General features: G+C 43.1%; 1 protein-coding gene across 1 annotated transcript in view; it reads right to left on the bottom strand.

Annotated features, from left to right (window-relative positions):
- The window catches only part of Trpm6 (transient receptor potential cation channel, subfamily M, member 6), a 106,295-nt gene that overhangs the window by 61,388 nt on the left and 31,313 nt on the right, over positions 1–13,594 (bottom strand). The window contains exons 10-14 of the mRNA XM_013018395.1: positions 11,750–11,893; positions 9,245–9,522; positions 6,605–6,833; positions 3,037–3,189; positions 775–921 (exon numbers count right to left, since the gene is read on the bottom strand). Coding sequence (XP_012873849.1) covers positions 775–921; positions 3,037–3,189; positions 6,605–6,833; positions 9,245–9,522; positions 11,750–11,893 — 951 coding nt within the window. The remainder of the gene's footprint in view (positions 1–774; positions 922–3,036; positions 3,190–6,604; positions 6,834–9,244; positions 9,523–11,749; positions 11,894–13,594) is intronic.

The raw sequence follows: 13,594 nt of genomic DNA, 5'->3' as shown, positions 1-13,594 counted from the left end.
AGTACACACACTATGTGTGTGTACTTGCTCTGAATCTTTACTCTCCACAAAGAAAATATATCATTTGATCACAGAATTCAGCTTCTACCTTTTATTCTTCTCGGCTCATTCATAAGCAAATTCTGTTGAAGGAAAAAGCACTTGCAATTTTTGTCTGTATAACACATAATTCCTATGAAGAAAAAAAAACTGATTCACCTAATGATTTCCTTGCTCAACATGGGAAGAGAAATCAGGGCGCCGGTGGCTCACAACTGTCATCCTAGCTACTCAGAAGGCTGAGATCTGAAGCTTGTGATTCGAAGCCAGCCCAGGAAAAGAAGTCCGTGAGACTTATTTCCAATGAACTACTCAGAAAAAGCTAGAAGTGGTGCTGTGGTTCATGTGGTAGAGCCTTGAGCAAAAGAAGCTCAGGGGCAGTGCCCAGGCCCTGAGTTCAAGACCTAGGACCAGCAAAAGGGGTGGGAAGAGAATCTGCCCACCTGACACTTAATGCTACAAAGAGCACTGCCAAGTTCAGGTGCACTGTTTCTCCGTGCTCTGAGTGCTCGGTCTCGCTGTGCTAAGCACTCCAAGAAAGGAATGCCTGTCCTCCAGCTCCGACAGCACTCCTTTCCCAATCTTCTCCAGTCCTCCTCATCCATTCTGTCGTCATTCTCTCCCTTTTTGATTCTGACATGTCTTATCATTTATTCCAACCTGACAAATCACGTCGATCATTATCAAAATGATCATCACCTGTGAACTGTCAAACAGAGTTGTAAAGACACCAACCGTGTAAAACCAAAACTTGACAATGGGAGCATTGTAGAATTCATAGACTTTCCCAGTCCAGGGCAGCCCCCGGGGTCCGTCCCGTACATGAAAGTGCTGATTTTCATCCAATTTCTCATCGAAGCCCTTTTCCAGATCACAGTCTTTCTGTAAAACAGACAACAACTTTGTAGCTGTGTAGTTCGGTAATAGAGTTCCTGCTTTGCTTGGAATGAGCCACCACGGGTTCAATCCCCAGCAACTCCACTCAAAAAATAATGAGGATAATAAGAACAATAATAGTCAACGAATAATAATAATTTCTTATCAGGTACGTAACTCAAATATTAACAGTGTAGACATCCAAAAATACAATAAATGATACATCATGAAGTAATCCCTGTGAATTTGATAATGGTTGATAATAGAGGGTGCATGCATTCCTTAATAGAAGGGTGTATTAAACATTAAATACATTAATGCAAGAGCGGACTAAACGTTAGACAGCTGGATGCAAGGGGCTTGCATCTGTAATCCTAGCTACTCAGGAAAATCCACGAGGCTTTTATCTCCAAATTACCAGCAAAAGGCCAGAAGTTGAGCTCAAGTGGAAGAGTGCTAGATTCGGGCTAATAAAAAGTCCAGTTGAGAATGTACCTGCCCTTTTGGATTCTGAAAATGTCAGGTGGAACTATCAGGCAGAAAGGAGGGAACGAGGGGAGGCAGGGAGACGGGACAGTAAGGAGGAAGGGGAGAAGGAGGAAGGGAAAATGAGGAGAGAGGAGACCAGAACGCACACTTGTCCAAACAGGTATTGTCATTCAAATAATCCAGCAGAAGCATTAACCTATCAGAACAGATGCTCAATTAATCCCTGACCAATGCCATAAATAACACACTATACTTAATTACTTTTTGCTTAGTATTTACTAAATAAACTTGTAAATAGTATAATCAAGACTTTCACAATCCTAAAAAACGCATTGGAAAAGACATGGTTGTTCATGCCTGTAATCCTAGATACTCAGGAGGCTGAGATTTGAGGATTGGGGTTCAAAGCCAGTCCAGGCAGAAAAGTCTGTGACTCTTATCTCCAAGTAACCAGCAAAAAAGCAGGAAGTGGAGCTGTGGGTCAAGTGGTAGAGTGCCACCCTTGAGCAAAATAGTTCGAAGACGGTACTTGAGGTCCCAATTCAAGCCTAGTGAGGCTTAAACAAACAGGAAGGATGTAAAACATGTACTAGAGAACATTCTTAGTACACCTCACAGGGAAGGTTGGATTTCTTGCCATTTTTTGTCAGCTGTGGGGCTTGAACTCAGGGCCCAGGGATGTCCCTGAGCTCTTTTGTTCGAGGCTAGCACTCTACCACTAGAGCCACAGCTCCACTTCCAGTTTTCTGGTGGTTAACTGGAGATAAGGGTTTTGTAGACTTTCCTGCCCAGGCTGGCTTCGAACCTGGATCCTCAGATCTCAACCTCCTGAGTAGCTAGGATTATAGGTGTGAGCCACCAGCAGCTGCCTACAGGGAATGTATTTTATAAGCCATGGTCCAAGCAGAAACATGCCAGGTAAAGAACATCCTCACAACACATGGGTTTCTTTGCAGTGACCACAGGCTGCTAGAGAGGCCACTCGAGTTACCCATGAGAGTTAATACCGAGGATAACCACCAAACGTGACATGTACAACTACTTGCAGATTGGACCAGTGACAATTGGCACAAATTCTTAATGCGCATCTTTATAAGTAAAAATTTCAGGGGCACAAGGCCTCCTTAACTGCTTACTTTCCAGAAGCAAAAGACAATTTATGCTACTACGCTCCAAAGAAAAGTGATATAAAAATGTCCTTTCTTTTGTCTTTGAAGTAGAAAAGGAATATATGGCTTAACTGGAGTTCACTAGGTCTGCTGTACAGGCACTAATGGGCATTAGTTTATAATGAGATTGTGATTAGATAGAAAAGTACTACATGTCCGATTGACAGTAAGAGACATTGTGGAATAATAATAATTAATAATAATAATAATGGGACTCAAATACAATGGCAACAGAAGTTATTGTTGAACAGATGACTGGAGACAGATGTGGGAAAGCCTGCCTGTCATCCCAGCATTCAAGAGGCTGAGACAGGAGATTATGAGTTAGAAGCCAAGCTTGGCCATGTAATGAGGCTTTATTCCTCTCCCCACCAAACATTTCTAGATGAGTAAACTTGATAGCTATGTATGTTCATGCACAGTCAATTCACAGAAACAGAATTCAGTATGACATTGTACTGACCGCATAAGCATTTTCTTTGGTGGTGTCAAGGTTTTGGTCACCATAATACCACGTAAACTGGAAATCCTGGGATTGAGGGACATGTGACATCTCAGCTTTGCTTTTAAATTCCAGTGTCAAAATGGTTGGTGGCACGAGAATACTTAGGATGATCTGTCAGTAAAAAGAGAAGAAAATACACACTATTACTGCCCAGAAATGAACACTAAGACTTCAAACACATAAGAGACGTCAGTCATATCCATTCCCATTTCAATTTCTGTGCAGATTCTACAGAGAGCGTTGGCATGGCAAATTCAGTTCTGTGAGCGTTTTTCACAGAAATCCTCGTGCGTACAATCATATGTGGGTAAGGATGTTCACTGAAGTGCTACTTGAAAAACACAGCAAACAACAGCTAGTAGCAATCTAAATGTCCACATATACAAAATCATCGTGGATCATTTCATAGAGGAATAGTATAAAAGCATTACAAGCTGAGCATTCCTGGCTCACACCTGTCATCCAAGAGGCTGAGATCTGAGGATCACAGTTCAAACACAGCTGACGCACAAAAGTCTGTGAGACTTTTATCTCCACTTAAGCATACACACACACACACACACACACACACACACACACACACACACATCCTTGTTAACCTTCATTGCATTTTTGGGTTTTTTTTTCATGCTGAAATGATCTTTTCATGTTTTATTTTAAAGTTTGATCTCCTGCAAAGATTCTCTGGACTTTCTCTAGTTCTAACACAAGTTAGTTTGTCTTTTCTGAAGTCCAACCTAAAATATGACCTTTTTAGTTCTGGAAAAAATAGTAAAAACCATACATAATAATAGCATTACAGTAATTCCATTTCCAGAGGAGCTTATACTCCATTCTCTTTCCCCACCATATAACTATAGACATGTGAAACATCAATATCCATGTCAATCATAGCAGTGCCCACCTCCAAGAATTAGGTTGGAGCCTATCACACTAAAAAGCAGTGAAATAAATTTTCTCACCCACATAACTCTATATGAAATTACTGCACTCTCATTCACTTGGAATTAGCCTTGCCTGATGATTGGGTGTTAGGAACTGCAGAACAATGGTTAACTGCACTAAGAGACTTTATGAAGCTAATTCAGCCTTGAATCTCTCTCTCTCTCTCTCTCTCTCTCTCTCTCTCTCATATGAAATATATGAAGAACAAAATTTATAAAGCCTTCAGGAATAAGGACTTCTAGTAAACTGAAGAATGCACAGGCAGTCATGCTTGTAATCTTAGCTAGTCAAAGGCCAAGCTCTGAGGTTCACAGTTCGAAGCCAGCCCAGGCAGGAAAGTCTGTGACACTCTTATCTTCAATGATTTACCACAAAGGCAGAAGTGGAGCAGTAGCTCAACTTGCAGAGTACCAGCCTTGAACAACAACAAAAAAAAACCCTCAGGGACAACACCCAGGCCCTGAGATCAAGCCCCAAGATCAACGCACGTGCATTCACACAAAGGTATAAGGCATGGTGATGGGCTAAATGATCCCCCCAAACTATCAAGTCATCTGTGCCCCCATCTCTCACTCCCTGGGTGTTTAAGCGAAGTTATTGTCAGAGCTAGGGAAGGAGAGAGAAACACCCATTCACATCTCTGAGTCAACGTCTCCAGTGCTGAACTCAACATAGAGCAATGGAGAACTTCCCAAAGCACTTCCTGTAGCACAGACTTAGAACCAAAAAGGCCAAGGGGGTAGGAGAAGACACAATGTCTCGAGGATAACTAAGAACAGGATACATGTTTGGCATTTCTGTCTCCACTTTGAATCTACACCCTTTGCTTGGAGCCATTTTCTCCTACAGTTACCTTGCAGCCACCTTGGAATTCAGGAAGGACAGGAGTTGAAGCTGCACTATAAGAAAGCAATAACTTTTTCATTTTTTTTATTTTTTGTTCAGTTACAGGGCTTGAACTCAGTGTCTGGGCTCTGTCCCTGAGCCTCTTTGTGCTCAAGGCTAGCACACTACCACTTGAGCCACAGAGCCACTTCTGGTTTTTGAGTGGTTAATGAGAGATAAGAGTTGCATGAGAACTTTTCTGCCCGGTCAGGCTTCAACCCATGATCCTCAGATCTCAGCCTCCTAAGTGGTTAGGATTACAGCAATGAACCATCAGCACCCAGCTAGCAATGGCATTCTTATAGTGACCAATGCTGAGATAACAAACAACCAGCCACCTGTGACCACCACACCACACCTGTGATCACACTGCATCATCACACTATCGTGCACAGCTCTCCACTCCTCCCCAATTCTTCCCCCACTTAAACCTAAAGCTCATGTCCGTACTCCAGGATTATGTCAGTACTCCAGGGTAGGCTGAAGTGCTTTCCAGCTCTTCTTCCCACAGCATGCCCTGGCCACCTAACAAATCCCTCTCTCTACCCTTCACCACTTCCCTTTCGGTACTGTGTTGGAGTCAGGAGCCAGATTCACAGAAGAGAGGTCGGAGCCTAGATCTCCCAGTTATATTTCTTCACTATTTTGCTAAAAAAAAAAATGAATTGATAGGAAATCACTTTGTGTTTCTCCTTGGGCTAATCCAACTTCAAACTTGGGGCCTGGACATTTGCCCTGAGCTATTTGTGCTCAAGGTTAACATTCTACCACTTGAGCCACAGCCCCACATCTGGCTTTTTTGTGGTTAACTGAAGATAAGAGTTTCATGGACTTTCCTGCCGGGGCTGGCTTTGAACTGCAGTTCTCAGATCTCAGCCTCCTGAGGAGCTAGGATTCCAGGCATGAGCCAAAGATACCTGGCTCAAATGGCTTTGGAATAACAGATCTCTTGTTTCTGTCCTTGGTGGATATTAAAATCTCTTCTGTTTTTCATTTCTTGGAGTTTCCTGCAGCCATTAAATGTGTGTCTATGTACTTATTTATTTATCTATCATCTAGCTATCTATGACTATCTATAGGTATCTATATGTGTACATATATCATATATGTGTATATATATATACCTGTATATGTATACACACCTTGAACATATATATTTTTCACATATGTGTGTATGTGTATGTATATTATATATGATACCTGTGTGTATATGTTTTAGAATAGTCATTTGTTTGGGATGTTGCATATCAACACACACAATATGCATATATATATATATATATACATATAATGGAACATCCACGTATATATTTCCATTTTCACGTATGTACATTGAATATCATGGCTGTATCTCTCTCCATTCCTGTCTCCCTTCCCCTAAACCCTACCCTTTTCTTGCCAAACACGATTCAGCTTCTGGTGTTGATCCTGTTGATTGTACATAATCTTGTGACCACCTTCACATGAGCGTGGCTTTGTGGGTACAATTAGCCCCACGTTGGCAAAGTCACTGTGTCAATTGGAGAGAAAGCCATTCTCCGAGCATCCCCTGGGAGGAGCCCAGCTGCCCTGCGGCCAAGTGTGAACCCCTGCTCCTGAAGACACCCCTCCGGAATGAACAGAAACGGGGCCCGCAGGAGCCCACACTTCCACGGGAAACTACTACACCCGAAGCTCCCTTTGGTGGCGAATTTACCTTCAACCAAGAGTTCTTCCTCATTTTCAGGCGGCCCATCCACATGTCGGTGAGCAGCATTTGGGTGCAGGAATGGGACACAAAGGGGCGCAGGCCCCCGGACGCGGCCAGCTTCAAGCAGGTGGAATTGCTCCAGTTCTTGAGTTCATAGGTGAGCAGCTTCATGGCCATGGGCTCGTTCTGCTTGAAGGCCTTCTCCAGCACGTCCAGGGCCAGCTGGCCAAACTGCCTGCAATGACCCAGGGAACAGAGAGGTGGCCAGGGCACCAGAAACAGTCTGAAAGACCGAACAGGACGCCCCAAAAACACCAGGGAACCAGGGTATCTGAGAAAATGACATGTGCCAGGCGCCAGTGCCCCACACCTGTAACCCTAGCTACTCAGGAGGCTGAGATGTGAAGATGGCGGTTCAAAGCCAATCTGAGCGGGAAAGTCTGTGAGACTCTTATCTCCAATAAACTACTCAGAAAAGCTGGACGTGGAGCTGTGATACAAGTGGTAATTAGCCTTGAGTAAAAAAGCTCAAGGGCAGTGTCTAGGCCCTGAGTTCAAGCCCCAGGACACACACACACAGAAAGCAATAAGACACTATATGAATAAGAGTCTCCATGTGCAGCTGGATGCCAGTAGCTCATGTTTAGAATCCTAGCTACTCAGGAGCTGAGATCTGAGGACTGCAGTTCAATACTAGCTCAGGCAGGAAAATCTGAGACGCTTATGCTCAATTAACCATCAAAAATCCAGAAGCAAAGCTATGGTTCAAATAGTAAAATGTCAGCCTTGAGCAAAAAAACCTGAGACAACCCCCAATCCTTGAGTTCAAGCCCCAGTATCTGAACACACAGAGACTTTTTTTTAAAGTCTCTTAAAAAAAAAACTAGTCTAGCTGCTCAAGAAAGGGAATTTTCTCAGACTGAGTGTGTTTACACTACAGCACATAAAATTAGTCTATACCTAAACTGTTCATAATAAGACACTCAGCACTAGATAGACAACCAGTATATTATAACACAGAAAACACTGTTCAAATCTCAATGAGTGACTCAGGAACATTGTGGAAACACTATTTATTTACTTATGTATTGATGAGCTCTGACAAAATAATTTGATAACAAATAGGAAGCCAATTCTGAAAACACCTGCCTGGAATTTTCCAGGAAGTTGTTTTCTCTGGAGAAAAAAAATATGTCATCCTTTGGAACCTTAAATGAAGATTATATATTAGTTTCCATTAGTTTACCTCCTGTACTTATGACTCACACTCCGGTAATCACAAGAACTTGAAACACTTTTAACATTTTCTATCTTCTACCATTCCTCTCTGTTTCTTCTTTGTTGTTGTAACTTTCCATAAATAAGTTACGTGTTAACTGTAAGTATCTCTGGTACACACAAGTCTTAACTTAGCATCAAAGGCTTTGGAAGTCTGAAGGGCCTCTTGGCACCATTCACTTAAAAAGTATTAACTAGCCTGGCACCAAATGACTCATGCCTGTAATCCTAGCTACTCAGGAGGCTGAGATCTGAGGATTGTGAATCAAAGCCAACCCACACAGGAAAGTCTGAGAGACTCTTCTCCCTACAAAACTACCAACCACAACAACACAGAAGTGGAGCTGTGGCTCAAGGGATAGAGAGCTAGCCTTGAGTTAAAAAGCTCAGGGATAACACACAGGTCCTGGGACTTGAACTCAGACTATATTTATACACACATACACACACATACACACACACACACACACACACACACACACACACACACACTATAACTAGGAACTGAGATAGAGGTCTAGATGTCGTTAATTTACTTGCCCAAGTGGCAAACGGCTGGACTTAGGACCAACCCAGCTCTCCATGTTCCTTAAATCCTAAAGCAGCTGGACGTGGTGACACGAGGCTGGGATCCCAGCATTTGGCAAGCAAGAGCAAAATGAGGCTGCTCTGGGCTGTGTAAAAAGTCTCTATCTCAATGGAGCAATAATATGAAATAAAATAAATCCTCTTTAATAGGAGAATCCCCTCCTGATAGTTTACATTCAGTGTCAACTTGGCTAGATTAAGATACATCTAGAAACCCTGTAAAGAATTATTTTGCGTGTGTCTCTGGCTCTGTGTTCCCACAATAGGAACTAAGAGGAGAAGATAATTCCTCCGTGTAACGGCCACACCAACCCGCCCAAACCCCAAGGTTTAGAACAGTAGTAACAAGATAAATAAGCAAGATAAATTGGTGTCTGGCCCTGAATCTGTGATTCACTCATCTCCCTCCTTGGAGATATCCAAGTCCAGGTTCCAGAAGCAGTGGTCTCCAGGATTTACACCAACAATACCTTCACCAGCCTTACAGGTGCTCTGCTATTCTGAGATCTTTAGACTTGAACTAATGCAGGGTTTCTAGCCCACTGATCTCATAGGACATCAGCCACCATGATCCCAGAAGCCATTTCTTTAACAAATCCAATCTCCTATATTTACTTAGGCATCCTTTTTGTGGGGTGGGGGAGGGTCCTGTCTTTCTGGAGAACCCTGACGAATGCACATGACAAGTCTACTGACGTTACAAGTACAAAGGTTAGGGAAAGTGTCTAGCCATTCTAATTACTACCTAGGTCTAGTAGGAAGTAAAGAAGGAATGCCTACTTTGAGTAACTTTTCAGTTCTTCGGAAGTGTCATCCACCATATTGCTCTCCTTCGCTTCCCGGGCCATGGCTCGGTAGAGGATACAAGCGATCACTGCTTTGACCGTGGCCTCTTCCCCATGCTGCCAGAAAAACATGGCCATCTTCTGCCGCTTCATCAGCACCGCCCAGACCAGCAGGTCGTTGTATGGATAGATAAAGCCAGTAGACTCAGCGTCCTCTACGTGCTGTGTTTCTTTTGACTTCTTCCTTGATTTATGAGGGATTCCAGATTTTTCCTGCTGGAAGAGAAATAGGAATAGGATCCCCACTACTCAAATGCAGTGTGTTTGTTCCCTAAAGCAAGACAAGTATCCTAGAGATATTTTGAAAATACTAAGAAAACCAGGCACTGGTGGCTCACACCTGTTATTCTAGCTACTCAGAAAGCTGAGAGCTGAGGATTTAAGTTCAAGGGCAACCCAGGCAGATGATGATGATGATGAAGAAGAAGAAGAAGAACAAGAAGAAGAAGAACAAGAACAAGAAGAAGAAGAAGAAGAACAAGAACAAGAACAAGAAGAAGAAGAAGGAGAAGGAGGAGAAGAAGGAGGAGAAGAAGAAGAAGGAGAAGAAGAAGGAGAAGAAGAAGGAGAAGAAGAAGGAGAAGAAGAAGAAGAAGAAGAAGAAGAAGAAGAAGAAGAAGAAGAAGAAGAAGAAGAAGAAGAAGAAGAAGGAGGAGGAGGAGGAGGAGGAGGAGGAGGAGGAGAGAGAAGAAGAAGAAGGAGAAGAAGAAGAAGAAGAAGAAGAAGAAGAAGAAGAAGAAGAAGAAGAAGAAGACAAGAAGAAGAAGAAGAAGAAGAAGAAGGCAAGGAGGAGGAGGAGGAGGAGGAGGAAGAAGAAGAAAAGAAGAAGAGGAAAGAAGAAGAAGAGGAGGAGGAAGAAGAAATAATTACTATGAAGAGACTTCATAATCCAGCAAGGAAAATTTAGACTTTTCAAAGCATTTCTTGTTGTATATAAGAGATTCAGAGGCCCTAAGCTGAGGTTCTTTCAATACATTTAGCACAATCTGAATTAGTCTTGCTTTGAGATCTAGCCAGGAACTGTGTGATAACTTTTAATTTCTCATGACAATTAGCTGAAATCCTTATCGCATAAAAGAATTCTGAAAAAAAAAACCCTCACCTTACCAAACAGATGAATCATCTTCCTCTTAGAAAAATGTCCCTGTCCAGATGCTGGTGGCTCACACCTGTAATCCTAGCTACTCAGGAGGCTGAGGTCTGAAGATTGTGATTCAAAGCCAGCCCAGGCAGAAAAATCCATAAGATTCTTATCTCTAATAAACTATTCAGGAAAAAGCCGAAAGTGGGGCTGTGGCTCAAGTGGTAGAGTGCTAGCCTTGAGCCCAAAGAAGCTCAGGGACAGTGCCCAGGCCCTGAGTTCAAGCCTCAGGACCAGCCAAAAAAGCAAAAAAGAAAAGTAAAATGTTCCTGGTTGGATCACATGCATGGAAATCCATGTGTTCTTCCCTTTACCTTACAGGTGCTTCTCTATGGATGGTCATGACCATTATCTATTGGTAATGCTGAGCTAATTCTCCCCATTTTAAACCCACTCTCTGTAGCTTGTGATGGATGCCCAATCCCCATGTACTTCCTGCCACTGCTCACATCTGCATTCCACTGTTCTTCACACGATCCTGTGGGGCCAATCTCAGACACCTTTGTATCTGCTCCAGCCTGCCCTCCTCTCAATTCAATCAAAAATAAGAAAGATTCAACCACTGAGCTTTGTAATTTGGAAGATCACAAAAAAGATAGACAGATAGACAGGCTGGCAGACAGACAGATATTCTGCTTCCTCTCTTACTAGAAATAGAGAAAATCTGTGCTTATTGATGGTGATCATGGGTTCTAGAAATAAAGAGAATCTGTGCTCATGAATGGTGGCCAAGAGTGACCAAAGACATTTCCATCCTAGGGCTCCAGAAAGAAAACTTCCAGCCCACACGGTATCCATTTCCATGGAACTCTGCAGCAAACGCATTTAATTCCAGAGGAAAATGTGACTGGCTTTGTTAAGACATCAAGCTACAATTAATGTCTTTTAAAACCCTTCAGACAGTTAGACAGGAGACACGAAAATGGAAACCTGGGAGAACTGAAGGCAAAGAAGAAAACCACACTTACATCCAACCTGCCAGGTGCGTAGAAGGATAAAGCTACGGTATCGGCCAATCATTGCAATTGTCTCACCCTGCAATGTAGGCAGCCAGCCTGGGTCTCATCTGCTTATAGCAGAGGAAGAGAAACTGGGGGTGGGGACCCGGGGCTGCAGTGTCAAGGCTGGGCCCGAGCCTTTGCTCATCCGTGTTTCCAGGACAGCTGCGCTAGGCCTGGGACTTCTGCCACGTGTGTGCGGCTCTTGTAAATGGCTGCCCTGCCTTGGCCCATGGTGAAGTCAACGACCAGTCTCCGTCTGCAAAAACAACGTTCAACTCTACCAGGAGATGAGCAGTACCTTGGATTTGTAGGGCTGAGCCGTTCGAAAGAACTGGGAATGCAGCGTGCTCTGGGTGCTGTCTGGACACTCCGCTCTGTTCTCTGAGGAGGGCCTCTGGGGAGCTGGGTGCTGGGAAAGGCTCTGGGAAAGGCTGGTAGATCTCTGGCGTAGGTCATGTTTTGTATTTTCAAGAAAACAAAGCAATAGAAAATGATTCCTCTCCAGCAAATATGAAAACTATACATAATGTCTACCAAATTATTCACTGTTGTCTCTCCACGATAATTAATACTTAATCTCCCCAGAGACTAGTTATTCATCAACGAGAGCACCTTGTGTCCTCATGAGCGCTGTTGCTTCTTACACCTTCTAGAATATGCTTCTCCTCCCTTGAACATCTCTGCATTCTGTTCTCTGTGGAAATTCCATTAGAACCAATGGATATTCTAGCCTTGGAACCAGTTCACCAGTAGGCAATCAAGATTTATAGGAGGGATAAGAAAAACTTCCCATTCACAATCCGCTCCAAGGTTAAGGTGAAGTTAGAAAGTTCTGGAATTGTTCCAAGTGTTATATAATACCTCCACTGTAATTCCCACAGCGAGGCCCAGGCACTACATAAATCATTCTATTACCATGAGCTTTTCATCAAGGAGAAACAAAAATCAGAAAGGAGCATTCTTAAAGAGCCTGATCTAAAAACACAGGATCCAAACCACAGGATTTGAACCAGCTGGCTTAACTTTGGTTTGTATTTTTGTCACAGAGAAAAAATGAATGGGCGTAGCAATAATGAGGTCAAGACCTCTTCATACTAGCACTCAATTTAGTATCATTATAATTAAGATATAGAATGAAGAGTATTATAATAATCATGACTAGGATAAACACATGATTATTCTATTTTCAGGTATTATTTTGTTTAATCCTTCTGATCAATTTATGAAAGGGATATTAACATTCCTACTTTATAGATGATAGAACAGGTGCATGGAGTGTATTGCTCACAATTATAAACCTAAGGAACAAAGGAAGGATTCAACAAATCTCCCTTCCTCAGGAATCTCAGCAGACAGAGAGCATCTGCTGGGTGACACTTGGCTTTCCATGTGTTTTGCATTGCTTTGTTTTATTCATTTCCTAAAGCCAAGTTGAGCCTCTAATCTTCCAAGTTCTCTACAAATAAAGGTACAAAGTGGCTGGCTCTTCTAGGCTTCTTCTGTGACAGAGCCCCAGTCTTTCCAGTCTCATCCTTTACAACCTCCTGGTACTGGTTCTCCAGTGACAAAGGTCACCGTGTCACTTTGATGTCTGAGCCCCACGTCTGTTGCTGCTCTGGTTCCCTCAGCATCAACGCCCCACACTCCATTTCTAATGTCATCTTTATCTTTAACAAGAATTAGGTTCAGCCAGGGCCTGGCTCACCCCTGTAACCCTAGCTACTTGGGATGCTGAGATCTGAGGATTGTGATTCAAAGCCAGCTGGGGCAGACAAAGCCATGATTCTTTTCTCCAACTAACCAGCAAAAAGCTGGAAGCGGAGGTATGACTCAAGTAGTAGAACTCCAGCCTTGACTAAGGAAACCAGCTGAGGTAATGAGGCACTGAGTTCAAGCCCCAGTACCGGAACACACACACACACGCGCGCGCGCGTGCGCGCACACACGCACATCACACAAACACACACATACACACACACCACACACACATACACACACACACCACACACATACACACACACATACACACACACCACACACACACATACACACACCACACACACATACACACACACACCACACACATACACACACACATACACACACACACCACACACACATACACACACACCACACACACACA

Source organism: Dipodomys ordii, unplaced genomic scaffold, assembly GCF_000151885.1.
Source record: "Dipodomys ordii isolate 6190 unplaced genomic scaffold, Dord_2.0 Scaffold40, whole genome shotgun sequence".
NCBI classification, from domain to species: domain Eukaryota; kingdom Metazoa; phylum Chordata; class Mammalia; order Rodentia; family Heteromyidae; genus Dipodomys; species Dipodomys ordii.
This window is presented reverse-complemented; position numbering and strand designations above follow the sequence as displayed.